Source organism: Tympanuchus pallidicinctus, unplaced genomic scaffold (genome assembly GCF_026119805.1).
Source record: "Tympanuchus pallidicinctus isolate F22 unplaced genomic scaffold, pur_lepc_1.0 scaffold2, whole genome shotgun sequence".
Taxonomy (NCBI): domain Eukaryota; kingdom Metazoa; phylum Chordata; class Aves; order Galliformes; family Phasianidae; genus Tympanuchus; species Tympanuchus pallidicinctus.
The window spans coordinates 28,581,072-28,607,042 of NW_026294721.1; the positions used below are offsets into that span (position 1 = coordinate 28,581,072).

Below are 25,971 nucleotides of genomic sequence, written 5' to 3' on the forward strand. Positions count from 1 at the left end.
TGTCGTAGTAATTTGTAACAAATTCATAAGCACTGATATTATTGTACTTCAGTAAATGCCTAATGTGCTGACACAGGCAAACCCCTACGGACTACATTCGTTATCTTGACATGGGTTGGATCAAGATCTCAATTACTCATTTGTTTTTTTTCATGGAGTACTATGTAGTAATAAGCAGACCATTTATTCATTGGGTGTACCAGAAATGATTTTTTGTGGATGAAATCCAGAGCGGATTTATCAGCATCTGAAACAGGAATATAAAAGAAGACAATCTGAAAAATCAGTGGAGACTGGAATGCTATGAAGCCTTTTAGATCTTTCCTACCTAAATTTACTAGGAGCATGTGCACTGTGGGAATGTCCTTCTGCCTTAGCAGCTGCAGGTGGGAAGTGAAGGGGGAAAGCTCTGAACAATGGTGCTGGCTGAATGCTATCATCCTATATTTAACAGGAAGGGAAGACTGATTTCAGCACAACTTACAAGAGTGGATCCCTGTTTAACTTTTTCTAAAGCTAGCTGTTTATAGGGTAGTACATCTTATTTTTGTAAAATAACCTGGTCATGCATAAAGCAGCATTCCTTATGCCACACAAGTGAATATCAGCTACCTCCAAAAACCTACTGAACACAAGCGACTGGAAAAAGAAGGCCTCAGTGGCTTCATTATTTTTACACTTGTCAGTCTTTTGTTAGAAGAAGAAGAGCAGAAGAGACACAACCACATTTAAATGATATGGCTGGTTCATTCTGGTAATCCTGACTGAAAATCATGGTTTCAATTCTGTTGCTGATTTTACTGAGAGCTAGTAAAGTACTTAGGGCATGGAAGAGTTTGAAAAAGAAGTCAAGTTACTAAAAAGCAATCTTTAGGACCATGTAGACCTTTTTTTATCGTATACTCTCTAGTATCATGGTTAGGATTTTTGTTTTTTGAATTCATCAGCCTGCATGCATAATGTTGATAAATTATAACGTTTTACTGTCGAGTTTGAAATCGTCTGTATGTAGGACATACAATTTATATTTTATCAGCTGTAATGCTGAAATCTACCTTTCAAATAAAACTAAAATCCCTCTGCTAATACTTTCCACTGACTTATTGTTATTAACTTGTTTGTTTACTTTGGCTGTGAAGCCTTCTTCTTGGCTTACATAGAGACAAGATTTGAGTGTAGTCTTGCCAAAAGTGCATGCATTTAAACACAGTAACAATTAAGAATTCTGTTAGAAATAAAACAAACCTTTTTCTGGTGGTCACTGTGAAGTTGATTGTAAACTTGAAATCAATTGAAAGAAAGAAGACAGAAAAAAATTACTTGTCTTTCCATGGCAGTGATAAAACAATCATTGTGCTCATCAATCATTTTGTCCATCCTTTCAGAAAGTGTTCAGATACTGAAAGAAGTTCCGAACAATGTCATAAGAGATCTTCCTGAGAAGTTCACTGTATTTAATTATCACAAAAGACGTGACTTGATCAGATAAATGCTTCCCTGAGAAGGAAGCTTCTGATTCTAGTGGACTGTGTATCAGACAAAAGAAGAGTACATTCCTCTGTTGGGAAGGAACTGCAAGCTTGAATTGTGTAATATACACTGTTTTTTAAATGATCAGTAGGAAATCCTACATAGGGGCATAACACATCTTTATCTCCATAGGAGACATAATTGACCATCAACATATAGAATGTTTGGTGTAGTTTACCCAGTATGTTAGGATTCTGTTATGCAGTAGTCAAAACTAGATTATCAGTATAGCCACATGTGAATTTTAAATCCATACTTAAACTCACGTGCTGATGCACGCGTTAAGATGCCGTAAAGAAAATCCCAAGATAATTGCTTTAACATTCATTGGTAATTTGCCATTTGAATCTCAAACTGAAGGATGAAAGTGTAAATAATTAAAGTAAACTGAGGGAAAGCTTTAAATTGAGTTACACTAATGCAGTCTAGAAAAATCATTTCTGCTGACTGGTTATGATTTGCTTTCAATAGGGAAGACAAAAAACTCATCAAGAAAATGGGGCTGTAGAACTGTGACCTTTCTTATCAGATCTAATTTCAGTGTATCTGTTGAAGTTGTTGATAAAACCGTTATATATGCTTTCCATTTCCTGAAGCCTTGAGTGCCAATGCATTCAGATATCAGAGAAGCTGTATTTATTTTCAAGCAGTACAATTCAAATACTGTTATACTGCATTGAAACTAAGCCTATCAGTTCAAACTCACTGGAAACAGTTGTCAAGTCTACTGACCTGTCACCTGCTTCAGTGTCTGAGTTGTGGAAGGTTACACTCTCAGCTGCTCACTCCAGTAGGAACGGGGAGACAGTGGGAAAACCAGAAGAAGAGAAAGTTCATTGATTGTGACAGAGGCAGGGGTTTTGGCTGACTGACTACCATCATTGTCAAGCAGTAATTTCAACTTGAGAGAAATTAACTTCATTCTTTCTCAATTAAAATAGATTTGGGGAGTTAGAAACATAAATATTAAAACAGCACCCTTCCTTCTCAGGGCTCACCTGTTCCTTTCGTAGCTCCCCCACAAGCAAAACCATCCAGTGCATGCATCTTTACCAACTGAAGGGTGGCTTTTTTGTTGTTGTGAGAAGATATCCAGAGCCCTCACTATCTCAAGATAAATGTGCAGTTGAAAAATCTATGTGTATTTTCATACCTATAAATGCGTACTTGTAGCAGAGAATATTTGGTAGTCATTAAGTGGGGCTAAATTCTTCCTGCAGAGATCATAATTTCTGTTACTGCTGCAACAACCCTTTCTATGAAGGTGTGTAATTGCATAGTGTTAATATTCTTAGTGTGGTGCCTATCTACTGTTTTACAATTTTTTAAAAGTGTTTGCCATTTCAGTATTGATTGGAGGTTGTTGTTGAGGTGCTATTTTTCAGATATGGGAGTGAGATGCAGAGGTAATGGGATATAACTAGGCGCTGAGATGAAAGCTTATGTGGGACAGAATAAATCTCTGTTAATATCAGCTCCCTTGTGCTATTTTTTGTAGTTGTTCCAAATGTAGCAGTTTTATTTCTATTTTTATAATTTAATTGCACTTTGTCTATTTTAATACCATTAAAAATGGAAATCTGAAATAAATTGTGTTTGGATACAGTTCTAGCTATTCTGATTTCACGGTAAACCTGAAGCCAACTGTAGATATCCTCAGAATGTAATCACTGGCGAATAAGGAGGGAGAACAATGCAGTTGTGTTACCTGGCATGTTGATGTTGTTTTTTGCATTTTTTTAATGGATATTTACAGTTAGTTTCAGTTCATTACAGCACCCCTCCAGCTAGTGAGGCAGAACAGCTGTGGTTTTATTTAGAGACTAAATTATTCAGCTGCTGCTACAAAAATGTTACTGTTGAGGTGAGTTTTGAAGTATTACTGAATGAAAGGATTGCACCAATTTACTAGAGATACCATTTATTCATCATTAGCTTAGAAGTGTTTGTTGTAAACTTATGTTTTCCCCAGGCAGCCTGACCCATCTTGACATAGTGTCGACTGATTCCCAGGTGGAATAATAGAGATGTAAATTACTGGAGCTCAATGTTCCTGTTGTGTTTTGGGAGCAGAGAAGCAGTGTTGTGTGGTAAGGGGAGGCAGAAAGAAAATGAGAAAGTGTGACTGCAAAACAAGGCTCTGTGAGTCAGTTCTGCTTATAAATGAATGCTTTGTCACAGTGATCTTTCATTTCTCTCATTCAGCAGTGAAGAGATTCTCTACAACATGTAATAAGGATTTCAAAACTGTAACTGGATTCTGTTACACACTTCTTCGGAGATTAATTAAAAATCATCTTTCTTTGTCACATCTCTGTTTGGCAGCACTAGTATCTAGGTAGCCAGGGTTCATCACAATTCCAGACAAGCAGCCCAGTGTGTGTCAGATGCTGTAACACAATATACTACTGTGCATTTAAGAACAGAAATTTGGCTTTCCTTTTATGTTGCCTTTTTCATGTGTTTAAGATATGTATTTTAGAATACTTGATTAGAATTGAGAAGCTTCACTGTAGATAAAAGATGTAGGAGGTAGGTTACCAGCAGGTTCATGGTGGTTTGGGTGGTGCAGGTAGTAGTAGCATCAGACAACGAAGAATACAGAAGTCTTTACTGCAGTTATGGTGGGCATTTCATAGTACTAGTATGAATGGCTTTGCTGGTTGTTTCTTGGACAGAATAGGGACAGGTAGCTTGGGAATGGGGGCATTTATTGATTAGATGAGAATTTGGTGTTTGCAGAGGCATGGATTTTCATTTGTTTGCATAGAGCAAGGGGCAGGGCAAAAAGATAACTGAACTGTTACAGGATCAAGAGAGGGATTTCAACCTAAAAGTTTGAGAGCTTTAATTTGCAGTTGAAAGAGCAGAATATTGGCTTCTGTAACACGGAGCTGACTTACATGAAGTCCAAGAATTTTCCCCAGCTGCTTTAATGGGCAGTCACAGAAGCCACAGTGCTAGAGTACGTAGGATTGCTGGACTTCATTGTCTGTAATTCTGAGAAGCTCTACCAGCTAATTAAACCTCTTAGTGCTACACTGAGCATTTAGAACATGCAGAAATTTGGAAAAAAAATTAAAATCTTAATGATTGCTGTAACCAAGCCTTATACAGTGTTAAGCTTTAGGCAGTCATTTTTTACTCAAGCTGAAGTTTCACTTAGGAAAGTGGCTAGCACTAAAGGGTTAAATAAAAAGAATGTCATGCATGTGTATGTGATTCTAAATCCAGAAGTGTTACATTTCCTTTGTTGGCACTAGTTTCTGCTGAATTTACAGGATATATATGGTGAAGACTAAGCCCTTCTGTTAATGTCTGAAGTGTTTTAACACCAGTGTGGCATGCTTGTTTGAAAAGGTTGGAGGATTTAACCAATGAAAGCATTGTATGTTTTATTCATACCGGATATTTGTCTGCTTAGCTTTTTGAGTTGTCTTGACCATCTTCATTAACAGAAATTATATATAGAATTAGATTTTCTTTAACAGAGTACAGTACTTAGAGTAGGGGAACTATGGATGTGATTCTGTTTGGAGCACATGCAATGAGAGATATTTTTTTTTTTACCCCCAAAGCTGGCATTTATATCAACAGTGGATCCAGTCTTTATGACTCTCCTGGGGAAAAAGTGGATAGGAAACTGCTGAAAGTACTGTCTTTCTGCTTGCCTTTATTAGCAGTTTCCTACTTGCTACTGCCATGAGAGATGGAATCTAACATTGTGCAGTGGATGCGCACTGAATACTGGAAGTATATTCATAAAAATGCAAACATATTGAGATACTTCTCCTGGAATTACTTTATTCTTCTGCTTTTTTAGATCCTCTCCATCCTCAACCCCGATGTTCAACAGCTAACTCCCTGAGTGGCTGTGCTGAAATTTACCTTGCAACTCTGGTGAGCTTTAGGGGATTAATGCTTCATAGGGTGTCTCAGGCTGAATCTCTCTGGGGGTATTCACTCAAAAAGAGTGGTTGAAATTGCTTGTGGTTCTTGAAGTCACCTACAAGTCCCTTTGCTCTGTGAAATCATTTGAGGCATCTGCTCTGCCGTTTGTTATTTTCCAATTAACAGTCCTGTGCAGTTCCCCATAGAGCCTATAAAAAAGAAACAAGGAGGCTTGGCCAGCCTCAGTCAGGAAGTAAGGAGAAAACTTTATTTAGAATGTGACAGCAAATATTTCTAGTTGTCACTGTTCACAGCTCTGTGATCTCTGAGGGAAAATGTTACCCCGTAAAAGTTAAAACTTTATGTACCTTCCACCCCCTCCTAAATTCACAGTACCACCCCAATGGTTTTTCCTTTTTTCTTTCTTTATTTTGTTTTCTTTTTTTTCATTCCCACTTTCTTTGGAATTAAGGACGATTACTTCATAATACTAAAAATAGATATCCTAAAAATAACATACAAGTCTTCTACCTGTTTTAAAAGTATAAAAACATGAAGTAGAAAAAGTTAATAGAACTTTGTTTGGAATATTTAAGTGTATGATGGACTTGATAAAATGAAAAACTAAATTTCTTGATAAGCAAGGGCCGATTTGGTCATAATTGAAATGACTGTTGTTTGTACTATTTTTTTAATTAATAATAATAGTTTGAGTATTTGACAGCCATAGAATTGCCTTATATATGTTTTTTTCATGTTATTTAGTACATGCTGTCTATTTTGTTGGAATATATAGGCTACAAGTCTCTTTTGACAGGAACTTTGTGTAGCTATGCACAGATGGTGTACAATTCTGTTTCTGTTGGCCTTTTTCTATTAAGCAAAGTTGTAATATTTATTCATGATGTTTTTCTTACTTAGATACTCTGTTTTTATCAATTGAGAGACAAAAATGAAACTTTTTTTGTTATAGCAGACTAATAACTGTGTTGTAATAGCATGTGCTGGATTTCTAGTGCAGTGAAAATTGGGTGGTTTGGACAACAATAGTGTCTTGAGACAGACAGAACTAGTGCTGTATCTGAGCTAATGATTATTTGTTTCCAGGAACTGAATACAAATGGTGCTGTTAGTTTGGTTTCTTTGCCACACAAAAGCCATTAAACTGTTTGCAGGTACAAGTTGGCCCTACAAATGCTATCAGTGGTGTGTTCACTTGGCACTAAGCCTGAACTAGGAAATCTTGTTAGACCCAACCTGGCTTTTCAGAGTTCTCTCTCTTGTATCATTGCATGCCTGGCACAATTACTCCCCATCATGAGCAATTACATTCAGTTGTAATTGAAAGTTGACTGAGTTAACTTCTTATGAAGCTCAGTAGCTGAAATTTTGAAATTGCTGTTAGGGAGAGTTAATTTTGCTAGGATATTTTTGCATTTAGATTTTTACTGTATTTTTACCAACTTTTCATTTTCTTAATTTTGAAGAAAAACTTGTAATATCATCCTAATATTTTGTCAAACTTGTATCATATTCATGCAGCAAATGTGAAATCTTGCACCAAAAAGTCCTTCTCTTTCTCTATTACTGCTATGAGCAATACTGTTTGAGTCCTCCATTTTGCACACACAGACTATTGTTCCCCAGCATAAGTGCATCGCTTCAGGTCATCCATGTTGCTAAAAACACAGGTGGATGTTTCTCTTGAAGTGATTATTCAAATTATTTGCATAGTGTATGGAATCACTCTTTTAATAAGGTGCACCCCTTTGAAAGTTAGACTTAGTGAAAGAAACATCCATGTCTGCTGTCAGAAACATGATGTGCCAAAATGTGTTGGAAAACAGAACTGTGTCTGTTGTCTAAGGGCTACTGCAGCTCAGCTTTCAGGTAACAAAGAACATTTTGTATGGCTCTTAAGGATTGGAAGCCCCTCCGACATTCCTTTAATGAAAATTCATGTGCTGCAAAAATGGAGCAGACCACCTAAGAAGAAATTAAGATCGCATGTACCAATGACTATGAGCATAACCTAACCCCCATCCAGATTATTTTCTTGAAGGATCTAAATAATTATTGTTTCATGTTACAGGTCTAATTACAACCACCTCTAGGAAACTAGATCGGGAGCAGCAGGCAGAACACATATTGGAGGTAAACAATTTATTTGCTTCTCTGATTGACAGTGACTGTAAGTTCATTGTTCTTTTTCAGAAGGTTTTTCGTACTTGATTACCACGTGAAGAGTTTAGAGAACTGGATTTGGAAGTAATTTGCTTTCGTGTTTGTGAAATATATTGCAGTGTACAATACTATCTGTTAAATACTATCAGTGTGTTGGGACTTTTTATTAAGAATGAAGATACAGATGAAGGCAATATTTTGTTTCTATTTCTGCAAACCAAGATTTTCTTTCAATTAATACAAAGATATGATTACTACAAGGATGATTCTTTTTTCTCTTCAGAATAGTCAATATCACCCTTTTGAATATTGACCAGTTAACAAGCAATGCAGAAACTTTATTATAAACACTGAGAATGGAAAAAGATTGAGTAGACATTTATTTCTGCATGACATGTTTATCAATCATGTAAGTGCTTATAGTGAGAGCAGGGTTAGTCTGTTCTCACTGGTGGCAGGTGACAGGACCAGGGGAAATGATCTCAAGTTGCGCAAGGGTAAGTTTAGGTTGGATATTAGGAAACACTTCTTTACAGAAAGGGTTGTTAAGCACTGGAATAGGCTCCCCAGGGAGGTGGTTGAGTTGATATCCCTAGATGTGTTTAAAAACCATTTGTATGTGGTGCTCAGGGACATCATTTAGCAGAAGGTTGTTAGTTAGGGCAGTATAGTTAAGTTGAGGTTGGACTTGATGATTTTTAAGGTCTTTTCCAACCTGAGTGATTCTATGATTCTAAGTAGATCAGTTGTCAAAATGTGGATGGTAGGGTCCAAGAACATAAAATTTGCACCCAAATCATTTTATTTAGCTCATTTAATTGATATCTGGAATTTATGTAATTGATATTCTTCTCTGACGTGCAATGTGAAGGCATTATCCTTCACCTGCAGTGAGGACTTAAGATGTAACCATCACTATAAATATTATAGTTAAGATTTGGATCCTCTTTTGTGCTTTTTCTTCGGGATAAAGGTAGGGAACTGCTAGGTTGAGTAATCAAAGCTAACTTTAAAGCTTCTCTAGTTCTTTTTCCAACTTATCTAATCAAGTCTGGACTTCCTCAGTGTTTGTGAAATCTGTGGAAATGTTTTCTGATAGAAATGCAAACAAAAGACTGCATAGACTTGGGGAATGAAAGCCTTGACAGCACAAAATAGTATTTTGCAGAACTCCAGTGTAGATACAGTGTTCCTGGCTCTTTTCTATCGCTTTCATGTACTGAAAACTAAATTTAAAGAGCTATTTGGGCAAATTTTAATTGTAGTTTTCATTTTGGTAGCAGCTTTGGAAAGAACTCTTTGCACTTAAGTAGTAGCAGTAGGGTGGAATTTCTTCTGCAGTGTGTTTCTAGTAGAAGCAGTAGAAGCAAAGTGAATTAACTGGCAAATCTGGTTTACTACTAGCAACATTATTCCTGTAAATTATAAAGCTACCATATTATTCACTTCTAAATTGCCTCTTGAAATCTGCTTGTGTCATTTTCCTAAAGCATTTAATGTCAGTTGTATCTCATTTCTGTGACCCTCTTCTATGTGGATAGGTTGTAAAATAGGTATCTAATGACTTCTGCTTCTATGCATAGCATATTGTACTGACTTTTCTGTTGGATTTATACAGTTAAATAAATTGAGCTGTGGATCATTCTCTGGCTCTGAAACCACCAGGCATAGTATGGCTTTGAAAGTGTATAACAGATCCCCAGAACAGACTGGCCATGTCCAAGTTACCTCTTGAGAATGGTGCCTGAATTATATGAATTCTTAGATTGTACCTAGTCAGCATCTGAGAAAATGCTGATCGTTTTGGTCATAACTTCTCAGAGTTCATACTAGTGGTGTAAAGTTGCGTAGAAATGTGAGTGTTCCAGATCCTGATTGGTGTCATCCTGCCAACACAATCTGTAAGAACAAAACCTTGCCTTTTGATATTACAATAAAATAAATAAATAAATAGAAATTGAGCAAATTTATCGTATATTATTACAAGATATCGTAACATGTACAGAACTCAGGCTTTTTTAAGGTTGCAGTATCAGACAGTGTCACACAACGGTACATAGTCTACTTTCAGTGTACGCCATAAAGAATTAAGCTGATTGCACTTAGTTTAGAACGTTGATTACTTGCTAGTGGCATTCTTTATAACTCATCATTTTTTCTTCATTTAGAATCCCAGTTAGTTATTAAAGTTTTAAATAAGAGTTTGCTAAGCATCCAATGCCAAAATCATTAACTGCAGTGTGATAGTGACAATGTGGCCCAAAGTAGCAGCTTTTCCATTTGTTTGTTTTATGTTGACATCTTTGAAAATGGGTTGGAAAGAAACCCAGAAATGCACAGAATGATGGACAGTATTATAAGCCACTTGAACCTCAAGTGCTGTGCATCTGGCTAATTAATTGAGTATTGAAATGTTGACCAGATGGGTTGATAGGTTTATTCTTTGTTTGCTATTAAAAGTGATATTTGATTGCACTCTTGCTTACGTAGTAGTAATTAGTATGTCCCATTCCTTCTATTCTCAGCTTGTAACTATTTTCTGAGTGCCAGTTGGATAACTTACTTCTAATGCAATTATTTCAGAGTTAATTTCACGTTATTCCCTTATATCTTGGTGTTCTACTTGTTATGTCAGTAGCGTCTCCTGTTGCATCAAATCAAACTACAATTTGTCTTTTTTTTCTTGGCTCAGGGCAGTATTATGTTAACAAGTTATTCTGTACTCTCTGAAAATTCCTCTTCTGATATGTATGGGTTTTGTGAACTAGAAGATACATGATGTTGTTCAATTCTATGTACTAAAGAGAACAGATAATCATATTTTGAAATTGTACAATCTATTAGAGATGAGCTTGAATATTTCCATTTCATGTCGCTTAACGTGTTTTGTCATGATTAATCACTGTCATCATTTACACCTGTTCATTTCCTACGTGCTTAGGAATGATACCCACACTTCATTTCTATTTCTGTATTTCTTCCTAGAAAAAATGGGAAAGGACCAGAAAAGAGCATATCAGATTATATGCAAAAGTAAAACTATTGTCAATCATATCAATAATAAATTCCTCTTCTAGTCAGGGATTTCATCAGGGATTCAATTCTACTCTTCAGTCAGTAGACCTGCTTTGTATCCATGTTGTATTTTTATGTTGAAGACAGAATGAAGTCAGAAAATGATGGCCCTGCTTCTGTAACTCTCTGATTGACTACACACTTGCAGGGGCAGGAACCTCTGTATCTTTTTCCTTCTTTGAAACAGGTTCTAAATTAACTTAGCATATATGCCTTATTAGCTTATAATTATTGATAAATTATTGGCAATTATAATATTGTTGAATAATAATTAAAAATAAATATATATTGATGAGGGATTAAGTAAGAAAGAAGTAAAGTAAAAAGGTAAGATTGCTACGTATGAAGTAAGTTTCTACATCAGTTTGGTCTGTTTCTAGTATGTAATGTCTTTTCTATGTTTTTTAGCTTCAAATCAATAAATATTTTAATTTTATTGAATTTTTATTCACTATCTGTATAACTATCATTGTATTGGTGCTAGCATTAACATTGCAGATTTCTCACTCATTTTGTGGCTTTGTAGTAGAAACTGACTACTGCTGGAAGAACAGACTTAGTTTCATTTCCCATTTCATTTAGGCTTTGGAAATAAATTATGTATATTCCTTTAAAAGGCTATTCTTTATTCTTATTTCAAACAAGTTAGTGATTATGTCCTTAAAATGTAGAGTTTTTAATGTATAGGCCGGTCAGATTTTGGAAATTACAGCTTTATAAATTGCATTTTTTGAGGTGTAAAATCAAATGATAAAATTCAAAAGTTGCAAGGAAACACTAGGCTGAAAGTATGTTAAGATATTACAGTGAAATTGTTATAAGAAATACTGTAAATGTGTGCTGTTCCTATATTCAAAAATCAATATTTCTGTTACAATGCTACAAAACTGTGGACTAGATTTAATGTATACCTATGCTAAAAAATAATAGAATCAACTCTTACATGGCATACATCAAGCATCGTAACATTAACATAATAGCTGAAAAAACCTTTGTAATTCTTTCCTAACTATTTATCAGATAACTTTATTCAACAGTCTTTAAGTAATTGAAATTAGAGGATTCATTTACAGCTGTAGGGAAATGTGATTTAGAAGGAGCATTGTTAAAGGCTGCAGTCGAATTGAGCACTAATCCTGCATTTTTTTTATTATTATTTTTTTTTTAATAAAACTAGGTAACAGTAACGGACAATGGTATTCCTGCCAAATCAACAGTTGCACGGGTGATTGTGAAGGTTTTAGATGAGAATGACAATAAACCTCAGTTCTTGCAAAAGTTCTACAAAATCAGACTTCCAGAGCGCGGAAAGCCAGAACGAGAGAGGACCGCAAGGAGAGAGCCGATCTACCGAGTTATTGCTGCAGATAAGGATGAAGGCCCTAATGCTGAGATCTCTTATAGCATTGAAGAGGGTGATGAACATGGCAAATTCTTTATTGAACCAAAAACTGGAGTGGTTTCGTCAAAGAAATTCTCTGCAGCAAGGGAATATGATATTCTTTCAGTGAGTCAAAATCTTGTATATCATGAATATGTGAAGTGTTCTTTTATCTGTACTTCCATCTCTTTTTGTTCAATAGCTGGCAGATGAGAAGCTGGAGAGACTGTAGTATCTGAAGAAAGAATCAACAGGTCCAGAAGTATTGTTTTGTATGGATTGTTTTCTTTTTTTAAAGGATGATTTCAGATGTTTGTATCAAGAAAGAGAACCAAGAAGCTGCTGCCGTTTTCCAGAACTTGACAGATAATGAATATACTGAGGGAGCATAAACAATCATATTGACTCCCTTTCAGGAAGAAAGCAAAGTAAAAGTGAATTTATGGTAGTGTTTTATGCTACTATCAGGTGCTACATGCTTTTTGTCTTTTTGCTCCCTAGATAATGAGGGGCAAGTAGCACCTTGAGAGACAGTTATCCTTTTGGGATATATCTCAGAAAAACAAACATGTCCAGAGCTTATTATTACTTTTCCGATTGTGTCATAATGATTTATATGATCCTGTAGACTAAAAGATGTGTTTGTTTCACAGATTAAAGCTGTAGATAATGGTCGACCACAAAAATCATCAACTACACGGCTTCACATAGAATGGATTCCGAAGCCCATCCCACCCACAGAGCCCATTTATTTTGAGGAAGAATTTTTTTCTTTTACGGTGATGGAAAGTGATCCAGTTGCTCACATGATTGGTGTAATAGCTGTTGAACCTCTTGGAATACCACTTTGGTTTGACATAACGGGTAAGGATGCCTTAAGGGCTTTTATTATTAGAAACGAATGCATAGGTTCTGAGATACTGGAGGATTCATTGTGGCTTGGTTTCTTAACTATTCTAATCAGAATTTGGTCTGTCTTCAGCTGTAGATATCTTTTTTTTGCACTTTAGAATATTTGTTGCATTTTTGGAAATGATTTATAAATATTGTGCCAGTGAAATTAAAACAGATCAAATCAATTTCATAAGTTATGGGACAGGGAAAGAAAGAAAATGTCAGTTTATGCAACCTGAGACATACTATACTATTCACACTGATTTCTTTTCTTTTGGTCTGCTCCTCAGTCTGCTTGCTTTGATTCAATACTTTGATTTTCTGTTCCTAACCCCAACAAACTTCATCCTGTACATATTTTTTACAGTTGTAACACATCTTAACCTCTACCATTGGAAGTGGTGTTCTTAACTGTAACAAGACTATACATAGATGCTGTGATTACAAAATGAATAGTAATTTTTGAAATTTAGACTTTCCTCTAGACCACTGGGCTTCAGGAACCCACTGTATAGTTGATACTATAAACAAGTTCTGATCTGTGTTACGTTTGAAAACCAAGTCAAACAGCAGTGCTTAGTATCAAGAGTGAGGCCTGTGGTAAACTGTTTCTGGTGTTAAGATAGCCATATCAAACAGATTTTCTATCACATTCACAAAAGACAGTAGGGACCTTTTCATGGTAGTCACTGTTGAAAATTTTTTCCCTGATTAAGTTGTGAAGTTGTGAGGAGAGCATCTTTTAAAAATTATTTCTTTCAAATTTAATAATTTTATATGTCTGCTTTATTGGTACATATATTCTAAGGGTCGCTAAAAACAGCAACAGTTAAAAACAAAGTTTGTAAAACTGATACATGAAACAGGAATATGCCAATACTAACTGCTTGAGGATGTTCTCGGAAAACTTTCAAGCTTTTCTAAGAACAGACACAACTCTTCCCTGAATGCATGCTTCACGAATGAACAGCATGTGGCATGATTGATATCACTGCCAATCTATAAATACTTACATAGTTTTCATATGGTTCTTTTTAATATATTCGTGAGAAAAAAAAGTTTCTGTCCAAATTGATCATAGCCCAATAGAAAGAGTTTGAATTTAGACAAAATATGTGGATAGATCTGTAAAATTTTATAGAATGCAAAGGGTTAAAGATGCCTCCTTGCGTTCTCATAGGGGCAAAGCTATTTTTATTAGAGATATTTTGGGACTGAGACTACTCTTTTACTGTTCTCCCAAATATACATGCACATAGACATAGGAGCAGAAAAGGAAAAAATACAAAAATAGCTTAAGTGAGTAGAGTTGAAGTATGAGAAGGTTCTTTGTGTACCATTTCAAATATGGTCATCCAGTAAGCAAACAAAAATATCTTTAGACCAGAATGAGACCATTAAAGGAAAGGTTAAGGAAGGGAAGATGTCAGAAAAAGGTGAGTAGTTGACCAAGATGAGAGGGTGTTTACTCATAGAAGAGGTCTTTTCTTTGTGGTCTCAGTCCAGAGTTTGGGGTCTTGGTAGTAGAACTTGTTAACTCGATTGGGGATGTATTTTTCTATTGTTCTTTTCAGTTCATTTTAACTGCTATGCACTCCAAGTGTTGTATACATCTGAAAGTTGTTCTGATGATAGTTTCATTTTGATTTGCTGCTGTAAAGCATGCAGCACAGTTGGGACATTTAAAGTATTTTTATTTTATGCTTAATGCAAAAAACAGATGCTATTTTTAAAAAGACAGCTACAGAAAACTTCAAGGGGAAAAACAGGACTTGTCCATAGACTGTAAAAGAAATTATTTTGACTGCTTTCTAGATGAAAGTGTTTTGAAAAGTGTGATATGTGATCATGTTGCCAGTCTGTCAGCTAATTTTATAGCTAGTCACTTTACTGCCCTCTTCTAATGTTTCTAATAGCATGAATTAATTTGATTGACAGCTTTCCTTTGTGTTCTGTGCTTGCTTTCCATGCTTTCTTTCTTTTTGGCTGAGCCAGGAGACAAGCTTGCTAGTGAAGTATTTTACATCTTTCAGATGGCTTGTGACCTGAACTGTACAGCAGAAGGTATCTGCTGAGATCACATAATTTATTACCAGATTATGAGATCTGAAATGAAAGCGTACATTTATAAACTATTTATTTTATTAACCCTTCGGAAATCAAAGTGCTCACAGTTGCATTTGTGACAGGTTCGTTTTTTGTTTTGTTTTGTCATCATTACATTTATATGGCATCAATTCAGAACTTGAGGCTTTGGTTTTGTCCAAAACTGTTGCTGTTACACTTTCAGTGTACCAGACACAGAAGTTTGGGTTGAGTTCTGCTTCACTGGATGAACAGATACCATCACTGCTATAAAAATATTAGGGAAGGTCTTTATGATTTCCTTGAAAAGGGAAGATGATGATTACAGAGCTTGTCATTGCATTGAGAAAATTAGATGAAAAGGTTCATTCGCCTTGCTTTTCCCTTAAAATGGCAATGACTCTACTGAGACATTAAATTCTCCTCGCTGCCTGAGAAAATGGTGTTGCATGGCAGCTATGAAAGTTAGAGACTCATTTTCTGAAGCTGACATCTCACACAAAGCCAAATAAAAAATTTCACGTAAACCTGCTCCAATCAAAGCTGCTGTCTTTCATGCTGTTCAGTTCATATCCATTCATATGATTTGGAAACTGCTGCTGGACTAGGAAGAGGAAATGGCTTTTGATGAAACTAGAAAAATATCAGTATCTTTGTCCTTGTTACTACCCATCTTAAATTCAGTGAAGCAGAATTCAGCCCACCTTTACTAAACTGATATGTCTGTCATGAAGTTGAACTTTCTGAAAGTGAATGGGGGCCCATTTCAGTATTTACTGTTCTTTCTTAGATAAATTTGCCAACTTTGAAATTTTACTCTCTCACTTCTAGCTTTGGCTTTTCCTAAAAGACATTCAGTGATTTACAAAACACGACATGTAAAAACTCATAAAATAATAAACAAAAAGAGGATGCTGGTTGTATCTGAATGCTATCCTTATGCAATTTAATTAGAAGAAGGCATGTACACAATCAGGAGGAGTTGGTTTGCCATATCTAGCATTGGTTTGACCAAAATAAAAATTAAATCCTCCATTTTAGACAGCTTATTGAGAGGCCTAAAGCAATTCTAGTTAAATTGCAGTATTTATCATTATTAACAATATTTGGACTTAGTGGACATTGTATTCTCATAACAGTATGTTCAGAGTGGCATGATAATCAATTAGATGTTTAAATGCAGCTATTGATCTACACAGTTATTTAACTATATTTTAAAGGGCAATTTGAAAGTTTTGCAGGGAAGGATAGCTTGTTTCAGAAAGAGATAGGCATAATTAATCATTGATGATTTAAACACTTAGTACTCATCTGAGATCTTATCCCAGATGAGGCTGGATAATGAATTCTTCAGATACTCTGCTTTGGCATGAGTATCCTTTGGAGATATTAGAGCTCTTTTTTTTACCTTGGCTATATTCATATATTCACAATATTCACAGGTATAGTAATTTATATTCTGATTCAAAAGACACAAATGTGATAGCATTTCTTATTTGGATCGTTTGTTTATTTTGATACAGAGCGTGTTTTTCACTATCTATCCTGAATGTCTGCCCATAAAATAAATCACATTTCACCTACTAATTGTCAGTTTCCCACAGTTTGTGATCTTAAAATTCTGATTTAAAAAAGAGAATCTTGTCTAAGAATCTGTCTACTAACTGTCCACAAGCCAGACAAATCAGTTTCATCCAAAACTAATCAGTTTTAAATATCTGTAAGTAGCAGCATATTGTATTACCAGGAAAAAAATGGGTTTAAAATAAATGTGTATATATAAGTATGTGTGTATATAATTCCACCTTCATTAAACATCTGAAGACAACATGACCATATATGAAACAGTAGAATGATACTGTGTTTTATGAACCTCTCCCTCTCCTAATTTCCTGAACAAGGTGGCAACTACGACAGTCGATTTGATGTGGACAAGGGTACTGGAACTATCATTGTTGCTAGACCTCTTGATGCAGAACAGAAATCAAATTACAACTTGACTGTGGAGGCAACAGATGGAACCAGATCTATCAGCACTCAGGTAATGGACCTTCTAAAGTTAGTAGAAGGATGAATTTGTAGCTGCATGGGGGGAGGAGTTACCTTCAATCTTTATGTTTATGTTTTGCATCCTGGACAGTGAATGTTGTATATATAACTTAGGGAGTTTTTGTAAAACAGAGCTGGATTCTGATATTCATAGAGTCATGGTATTTGACAGTCCAGGTGGAAGGTCTGTTAGTTTGCTGTAATCTGAGTCAGCAGCTTTTAATTTGTGTCATTTTCCTACATTAGCTAAATAAAAGAAATTGAAACAATGCCCTTTCATGCATGATTTACTCAAAAGAAAAGGGTTAATATTTCTTACCTGAATTACCCCACTTTATCGTACTCCCTCCTAACCTATATATTATATGATTGCTTAGCTTTGATTTTGAAAGATCACTGTAAGATTTGCTGATTATTATTTTTTTGTCTAAGATCTGTGGATGACAAATCGTACAATATCCAACTCCTGTATTAGGAAATAGAGTTGCTCCTTCTGCATATGTGCTTATAGAAACAATGTTTAGAAAACAGCATCTTTGTGTATCATCCAGAATAACACTTTCAGTGGAGGTAGAGATTGCTGCTTTCTGTAGAGTGTTTGGCAATCTCTGACAAGACAAATGTCTTTAAATCAGTTCCTTACTAAGATCCCATGGCAGTGGCAAGTATTTGTAGTTGGGCTGATAGGAAGTTCTGTAAAGCAGAAGCTTCTTGTAACCTAATGGAAATATCTCATAGTAAAGTGAACTGTGAAGATCCCGTTTTCCCGATCTAATTTCTTCCCCTAGCCCAGAACTTGAATATAGTTGGTTTATTAGAGATAGGTGTGAATGGAGCTGTAAGCATAGAGGAGCTCTCCTTTTATTCCAGAGGGAAAAGAAAGGATTTATTTACTGAATTAAAAGTGTTGGATTTGGATGAAGATGTATCTATGTTACCTGTAATTAACTTGCCTCTCTGTTACAGACCTAAGAGCAATCTACGCATTGCTGTTTTTATGTTCACAGATATCTTTGTAATGTATGTAATTTTTTTTGTTGTTGTTCAACTTTTTTGCAGTGTATGTTCTTCTGTTTTTTTCACCCTATGTTGTTGTATGTCGTCCTTTCAGCCAGAGCAAAAATATTCCTTGTGGACATTTAGGATTTAAAACAGTCTTTCACTGAGATCACCTTATTTGATAGGTCAAAAACACTAAATGCTGTAGTCAAAATTTGCAAGAGTAGCAGTTTCCCTTTGAGAACTTACTTTTCCTTTAGTGGTGAAGATTATCAGTGATATTCCAGGTGACATATCTCTAGATACTACAGTAAGTCCACATACAGCAGTATGTGAGCCAGAACTCACTGCTATCTTAACCATGGTGCCATTGTTGCTGATGCTGATAGCCACCATAAAAATTTTGGAGAATCCTGCTGTAAATTTATTGCCTAGCTGTAGTAAAAATATTGACTGGATTCGTTTTTACCAAAGCCAATTTTCAAATGTTGGAAAGATGGTATGATTTTATGTGAAAAAAATAGAAGAATTCTAAATGCAATGAACTTAATTTGCCAGGCAAGTCAGAAGACAACTGGTGGCTTTTGTTTTGTTGGGTTTGTTAGTTTATTTTTTCAAGAATTCAGTCAAAATGCCACCATTCAAAGTGTGTTACAGTTACTTGGGAGTTAGTAAGCGATGAACTTGTGGTCTCAAGTGATTGCAGACATTTTACTTAGTGCTGCTGCTTTTATATAGTTGAATTGACATTTGCATCCCAAGCTGTCACATTTGAGCCATGATCTGTTTCATACGCTGAAAGAAGTTGGAATTGGAAGGTCATGAAAATACTTTAACCCTCACCCCTTCTCTTCCCCTGGGTCATGTGATTCATTTAGTTTTTCTCAGAAGTGCACAATGTAGCTTTTGTCCAAATTCTTTAAATGAATTTGTTGTTTTAGCGTTTTGTAAACTGAGTGAATATTATGAACATTTGCCACAACAGTCATCTGCAGAAGAATTGGAATGGCAGTCTTAAATTTATAGTCCTTTATTTCTGTGATTGCTTTTTGTATGATTTTCTTTCATGTCTTTACTTTTCCTCTCTCAGCTAGAGTTGGCAAGGATAGAGCTTGTGGTTTCTGTTACAAGAACACAGAGACTTCTTTCTCATTATCCTCATTTTTCCCCTGCCTGTGGGATAAGCGCAAGTTAGCTGTTACTGTTTGAGTCTCATGTTACTGTGGTATGCAGATTGGGAAGTGTGGATTAGTTCAAACTCTGAAACTGTTGGTGCATGTACAGACTCTTGATTTTAACTGTTTCTCTGATCTCCTTTGTAACTCTTTGCCCACCCAAATCGATTGATCTGCTAAGATAGCCCTGAGGACTAGAGTTAAGAAGATAAATTTCAGGAATGAGGCTTACTTTTAGGGGAATTAAAAATGTTGATGTGAAATCAAAGTTGAAGACGTTGTTTATGGCTACCAGCATGTATATTCCATTATTCGCTGTACTTGCTGCTGAAACAACTGTGATTAAAGTTGTTATGTTGATATTCTGTAGAATGAACAAGCTGATAAACAGTTAGGAATGACAGGCACAAAAAGTCCGAATACTTAGCACGCGTTTTTGGATCAACAATATGCAGTATGCAGCTTTTAGCTTGCAAAGTGGTTGTAAACATTTGAAATACAGTATACAATTTAAGAGGCCTTGATTAACAGCAGATTAAGTAATTTTGTGTTTTGGCTTGAAAATGCTGATGACATTTTCAAAACATTGAGGAGGGGGACGAGAAACAAAGAAAACATCAGTCTCATTGTAAATTGTGTTCTGAACGGACTTCAGACTAAAGGCTTGTGCTGGTCTTGGGCTCTTAACATCTGGAGAGTATTTGACTCTTTCAAGGCTGCAGTTAAATAGTTTTTTGAAAAATACAGCAGGAGTAGGCGTGGAGGCTATTAGAATTTTGTATGCATCTAAATGCCAAAGGCATGATGCAAAACAAGGACAAGCAAATTCCGTGCCTACAGTAGTGGTATTTGTTTGACAAATGATGATTAAGAAGGAATATTATTTGAAAAACAAATCAATGTACTTATGTTTTCAGATTATAATGTTTTGGTCTTAAGTAGAAAATGCTATTCACAGGATATGAGAAGCAATATATGAACTATTGAGTAAATTTTTGAAAGTAAATAACAAATCTTGTTTTGAGCTATGCTGCTTCCAGACTTTTCTATGTCTATCAGTTCTTTTCATTAGAAATAACATTTAAAACAGTGTAAAGCTAATTGCAGCATTTTGCTTACTGCTGTGCGAGTGTAGAATATTTAATCTTGCCTTATCCAAAATTTATGTGGATATTATGCTCTGGGGTTGATAAGTCTTCATTGGCTGAACATGCTTTTAGGCATGTGATCCCCATAATGCTTCCAGAGACATTTTGGAAACAGAATTTATATTATTTATATAGCGTATATACAGCATTTATATTGTCTCTGAATAATGTAACTTTTTGCTTCTGAACTTGAATATAAACATGCCAGAATGTTTAAAATGTTATTATGAATGGAGGAAAATATTTAAAACTCAACAAGGAGTCAAAAAATGCAAAATTATGTTAGAACAAAGAAACATCACTTAAATATTACACACTGAGTATGTTTAATCAGTGGCACATCTCTTCTCTGAAATACTAATAATCAGTGCATTGCAATGCAAATTTGGATTTCATGAATCATACAATTAATATACTTCATGTTCTGCCCTGAGGTAATCCTGGTCTACTTTGTTCTGTTTCTGTATGACCAGGCTGTATTAGCCTCCACAAGATCTGCTCATAGGCTTGCACGTTCAGTCAAGCTTCTTCCGTTCCACACTATTTCATTTCAGTGATGGCATTATGGTCTATTAATGTCAAACTTTTTTATTGCATGCCTCTTGATATTAAACTTCTTTCTTAAGATGTAATATTCATATAATTTATTTTAATTTAATCTTATAATTTCATTGACATTTTACGTTGCTGTCTTTTATTATACATTTTACTATAGAGTAGAACAAGTTCTACTCTACTCTACTCTACTCTACTCTACTCTACTCTACTCTACTCTACTCTACTCTACTCTACTCTAGTAGTTACTTCATTCTCATGCACACAAACCCATCTCTTGCTCTATAAGGCTTTAATAACTGCATGTACAATTTTACTTCTGTATTCTGTTGCCTTTTATTTAACATGAAGACCTTAACAGTTTTGGTGACTGTTTGGCCCTGTCACATCTAGAAGAAAATGCACATGTAGCATCTGTCACTTAGCATCAGCAAAAATTCTCTGACTTGAAAGCAAGGTTTCCTTGTTTGTGTGTATAATAGTTTAGGTTAGAAGATATCTTGTAGCTCATCTAATTCAGACTCTGGTGGCTCAGAGCAAAGCAAACTGCAAAACTGCATCAAATTCTTCAGGAATTAGTCCATTTCTGTGTACCTGAGATGACAGGGCTTCCACCATTTCTTTGGATGTGCTTTTATGGCAATGTTAGGCAACCCTCCTGGAAAAGAAGGGTTCTTATGTCTAACTGTAGTTTCCCTTGTTGGAGCTTGTGAGCATTTCATCTTCTTTCACTTACACCTCTAGATTTTAGTGGCCTTCCACTGGTTCCATTTTAGTCTGTCAAGATCTCTCTTCTTGCTGAGCTCCAGACTGTAACATCTATAAAATCACAGGCAAATTGAAGGAGAGTGATCACCGTAGTAAAGCAGCCCAGTGTACAGTTAGCCTTCATTACTATGAGGGTGTGCTTTGATTCATGTTTTGCTTGTCCATAGAAATTCAGGGATGGGCATAAAGTAACAAAATCACTGACTGAAAAATGGATAGATAAAAGACTTTTTCAGCTGAGGCAGATGGAATCTTTTGATTATAAGTAAATTTAAAACAATTGCATTATTGATCAAATTTGAGTTGTGTTTACCACTATGTAGAAAAACTGCATGCCTGAGCAAGTGATTTGAGTAATGAACAAATAATGTAATACCTGAGCAAGCAATTTGCAATGATTGAGTCACTCTGTTAATTCCTTAGTGATATGTTTGTTAATAATATAGTTGGCTTCATATTCACAACATTCCTGGTTTTTAACTTAGTACCTGCACGCAGTTTTTTTGTTTTGTTTTGATTTGTTTTTGTTTTTGTGGCGCTGCATTCTCAAATTGCTGCTTTTCTCTATTCATTTTTTGTATTTCAGAAGCACAGATGGCCATGTCTTCCACATGGAAGATTCACCTAACACAGTTGCTCTAGAGTTGCATTTCCTCTCACTTCCGTGTTCAATCTAAGTTTCTGTATTTTCTAATTTGAGGGAAAATGCACACAAACTTCAATAATGATTTTTAATTAAATTAATCAAATTTTACGGCTTTATCTTTTTGCTTATGTTTTTCCAAGTCGGAACTTAATAATCTTTTATGAAGTAGGTAGCAAGTAAAAAATGGTTGAGGTATATTCATGTTGAGAGCATATCATCCATGGGTTAATTGTGTTGAATACAGTCTTTTAAATTTTCCTTTATACAATATATATCAGTGTAGTTTAATTTATATTAATATTGGGTTTTCTGCATTTTAATTTCTTAGCTATCCTTATTTTGTTTCATTTTTAATTTTCTTGAGCATGTAAGTGCTCATGAACTATGTAAGTTTATGTAATCTATGTAAGTGATTGTATTGGACCATTCCATATTTTATATGAACTTTTCTGCCAGGATGCATTAAAATATATTGTATTTGTTCATCTCTAGTCAGACAATCAAAAAAGGGCATATTTAAGGTCATATGCTTTTCGTTCTTGCTGTTCATTTTCCAATTGAATTTATTAGTGAATATATTTAAAGCCCTGACCTAGAACACATCTTGGGTCACCTACTATTAATTTTCTCACTACTGAAAATCGGTATTTATTCTAACTTTTTCATCTCTAAGTTATTTCTAATCAATGACAAAGGAAAAAAAAATACACAACAAAGTCCTTAGTTTCCATAGCAACCTCTTGCAAGGGATTTTATCAGTGTACCCAATAATTACATTTCTTTTTTATTTTTTCTGTATCCTGAGAATTCTGGTAGATTTTCCTTATTAATAGCAGTGATAGTTTGCATTTGTCATATTGGATTGTTTCAGACAGTGAAAAACTATGTGTATGAATATTTCCCAAAATGTATAATGGATTATGACTCGTTTATCTGAAATACCAAAGAATATGTGTACTAGAAAAGTCATGGGGCTGTGCTTACATCTGCAGATGTTACAGACCTCTCTACTATATGACAGTGGAGCTCAATGTTATTAATAGTGCATGTTAAACAGGGGTATTACCATCTTTTTACTATTGTTTTTCATGTAATCCAGCACAAGTGGCTCCATCTTGTCCTGCTGAATAGTTTTCATTTTTTCCAATATCTCATTTTAATTTTGTTTTGTGCCGGGTCACTCTTCCTATTTTCCTCTGTGAATGAAACTGAGGCAAAATTGTATTTCAGCACAAGCTTCTTCTTAGTTGCTGCTTATATTTTCTGATGATCTTGTTTACCCACAGATGGTTTTGTGGTTTCAAATAAACTTAAAACTTTTTATTCCTTGTGTAGAATTTCATTCCATATCTGGCTTCTAATTCTTAACATTCCACACTTGCCCTCTTCACCTGTGTTCCTATATTACATTTTATATGCCAGTCTGTTTTCTCTTTTATCTGAGTGAAGTTGTCCATGAAAATAACTCTTTCTGATGATGGTTATTTCAGCTAGCAGAGTGGGTAACATCCCAGTTTGGGGGAATATCCTTTTATCTTACAATAGAAATTTACCCAGAAGTTATGCACCCCAGTTCTTTTTGTCCCCGCACTCTCACTTCAGTTCATCAGGCTACACTGTGATGCCTGCCTCCAGGGTTTGCTGCAGCACTTTGTTATTTCTATGAAGCAGTCTTTCTGCTGTTACTTAGAATAAAATCCTTCTAATGTTCTTGGAAGCTATTTTTGACTTTGAGGAAGATTAAGCACATTCAGATTTAGTGAGTTGCATCTTCTCTGTAAATCCTACCTATAACTCTCTTCTCTTCCCTGGAGAAAAAAAATAGAGAAAAAAAAAAAAAAAAATCTTACATTGGAAGTATGTGCATATATGGTTTGATTTTTAATGATACTCTTTTTCATTCCTGTTTACTATAAATTATTAAAGCTTTCCCCTCCCAATGTATAATTTCAGGTGTATATCAAAGTGATAGACACAAATAATCACAGGCCTCAATTTTCTGCTTCAAAATATGAAGTTGTTATACCTGAAGACACCGTACCAGAGACAGAAATTTTGCAAGTTAGTGCCACAGACAGAGATGAGAAGAATAAACTGATATATACGATGCAAGGCAGCACTGATCCCATCAGCCTTAAAAAATTTCGTCTGGACCCTGGAACTGGATCTCTTTATACCACAGAAAAACTAGATCATGAGACAATGAACCAGCATATTCTCACAGTAATGGTAAATAAGCACAATATTTGTTCTGTATTCTATAACATGTGCTTCTTAAAAAATCTTTTATTTTTCTCCCTAATGCAATCATTTATTTGTACATTTAATTTGTACTCAATCTTTGTCTCTGGCTGGTAAAGACTGAACCTTAAATAATTAGTAACATTTGGTGAACCTCTGAATTATCAGTGATAATTACTAGTATTATGCTAATTGCTTTAGGTTCGAGATCAAGACGTTCCTGTAAAGCGCAACTACGCTAGGATCATCATTAACGTCAGCGACACAAATGACCATGCACCGTGGTTCACCAGCTCTTCCTATGAAGGCCGTGTGTATGAGTCAGCAGCTGTTGGATCAGCAGTCCTCCAAGTTACAGCATTAGATAAGGACAAAGGAAAAAATGCAGAAATTGTATATTCTATTGAATCAGGTATGTTGACATTCTTATATCTTCAGTTTATTTTTAAAATGATACTTGTCGTGCTTTGTTTCAACTTTAGACACGTAAAAAACAGCTGTGAGAGTACACATTGTATTTTGTGTCATGTATTTAAAAATACAGCCTGAGAGTGTTGAAAAGAAAACTACAATGGTAAACATTTTTCATCTTCCCTTAATTATTTGTGTTGCTCTCCTGAAGGGAAAGATACCTTTGAACTCTGAAAGAGGATGTGTTCTTCAGAAAATACAGAATTTCATACCTGATGTTCAGATCTGAAAGAGCATTCTTTTTGGGAATTTATGGTATAAGTGAAGCAAAAATGTGATGAAAAGAGTAAAATAATGAGACAAGAACTTTGGTGTTTAGTACATTGTGAAAGAAGAGAGCTCAAAAGTAGTGTTCGTATACTTCTGAAGAAATAACTACTAAATTTTGCAGTTTAAGTTAAAATTTCTGATACAGGTAGCATGGAAGGTCTTGCTTTGCCTGGTTACATCTGGGTGATTTTAAATTGGGATTGCTATTCTGGTTCAATAAAACATGTAAGAATTTCTTTAATAGCCAGTCAGTTTGTCACTGAGAGACCTGAGATTGCAGGCCAGAGGAGAACATTGGATGCCACTGCTTATCTTATGCTTCACTGTATCTTTCTGAACTTACCTTTAACAATGAAATTTAAATGATGGTGATTTTCAATAGTGTGATTATGGGATGGCACTGACTGAGTTCACTTAGCATTTGGAAGTCAGTTCTGGTTCAGTTTGTGAAATCTAAATACAGGCCTACAGTTGCTCAAGTCCTGAGCTATTTAGGCTTAATGAAAAATAAAAATGTCATTTAAACTTCATTAACTAGATGCCTACTTTCAATTTAGAAAGTAATTTAAAAATAAAAAATCTCACCTGCAAGCATAAGCAATTGTATAT

General features: G+C 35.2%; 1 protein-coding gene across 4 annotated transcripts in view; it reads left to right on the plus strand.

Moving 5' to 3' along the window:
• Window positions 1-25,971, plus strand: part of FAT1 (FAT atypical cadherin 1) — a 103,875-nt gene that overhangs the window by 45,292 nt on the left and 32,612 nt on the right. For all 4 annotated transcript variants that reach the window (XM_052682952.1, XM_052682951.1, XM_052682953.1 and 1 more), the window contains 6 exons: window positions 7,514-7,575; window positions 11,858-12,187; window positions 12,715-12,925; window positions 16,942-17,081; window positions 24,334-24,609; window positions 24,823-25,033. In XM_052682952.1, the coding sequence (XP_052538912.1) occupies window positions 7,514-7,575; window positions 11,858-12,187; window positions 12,715-12,925; window positions 16,942-17,081; window positions 24,334-24,609; window positions 24,823-25,033 (1,230 nt within the window). The remainder of the gene's footprint in view (window positions 1-7,513; window positions 7,576-11,857; window positions 12,188-12,714; window positions 12,926-16,941; window positions 17,082-24,333; window positions 24,610-24,822; window positions 25,034-25,971) is intronic.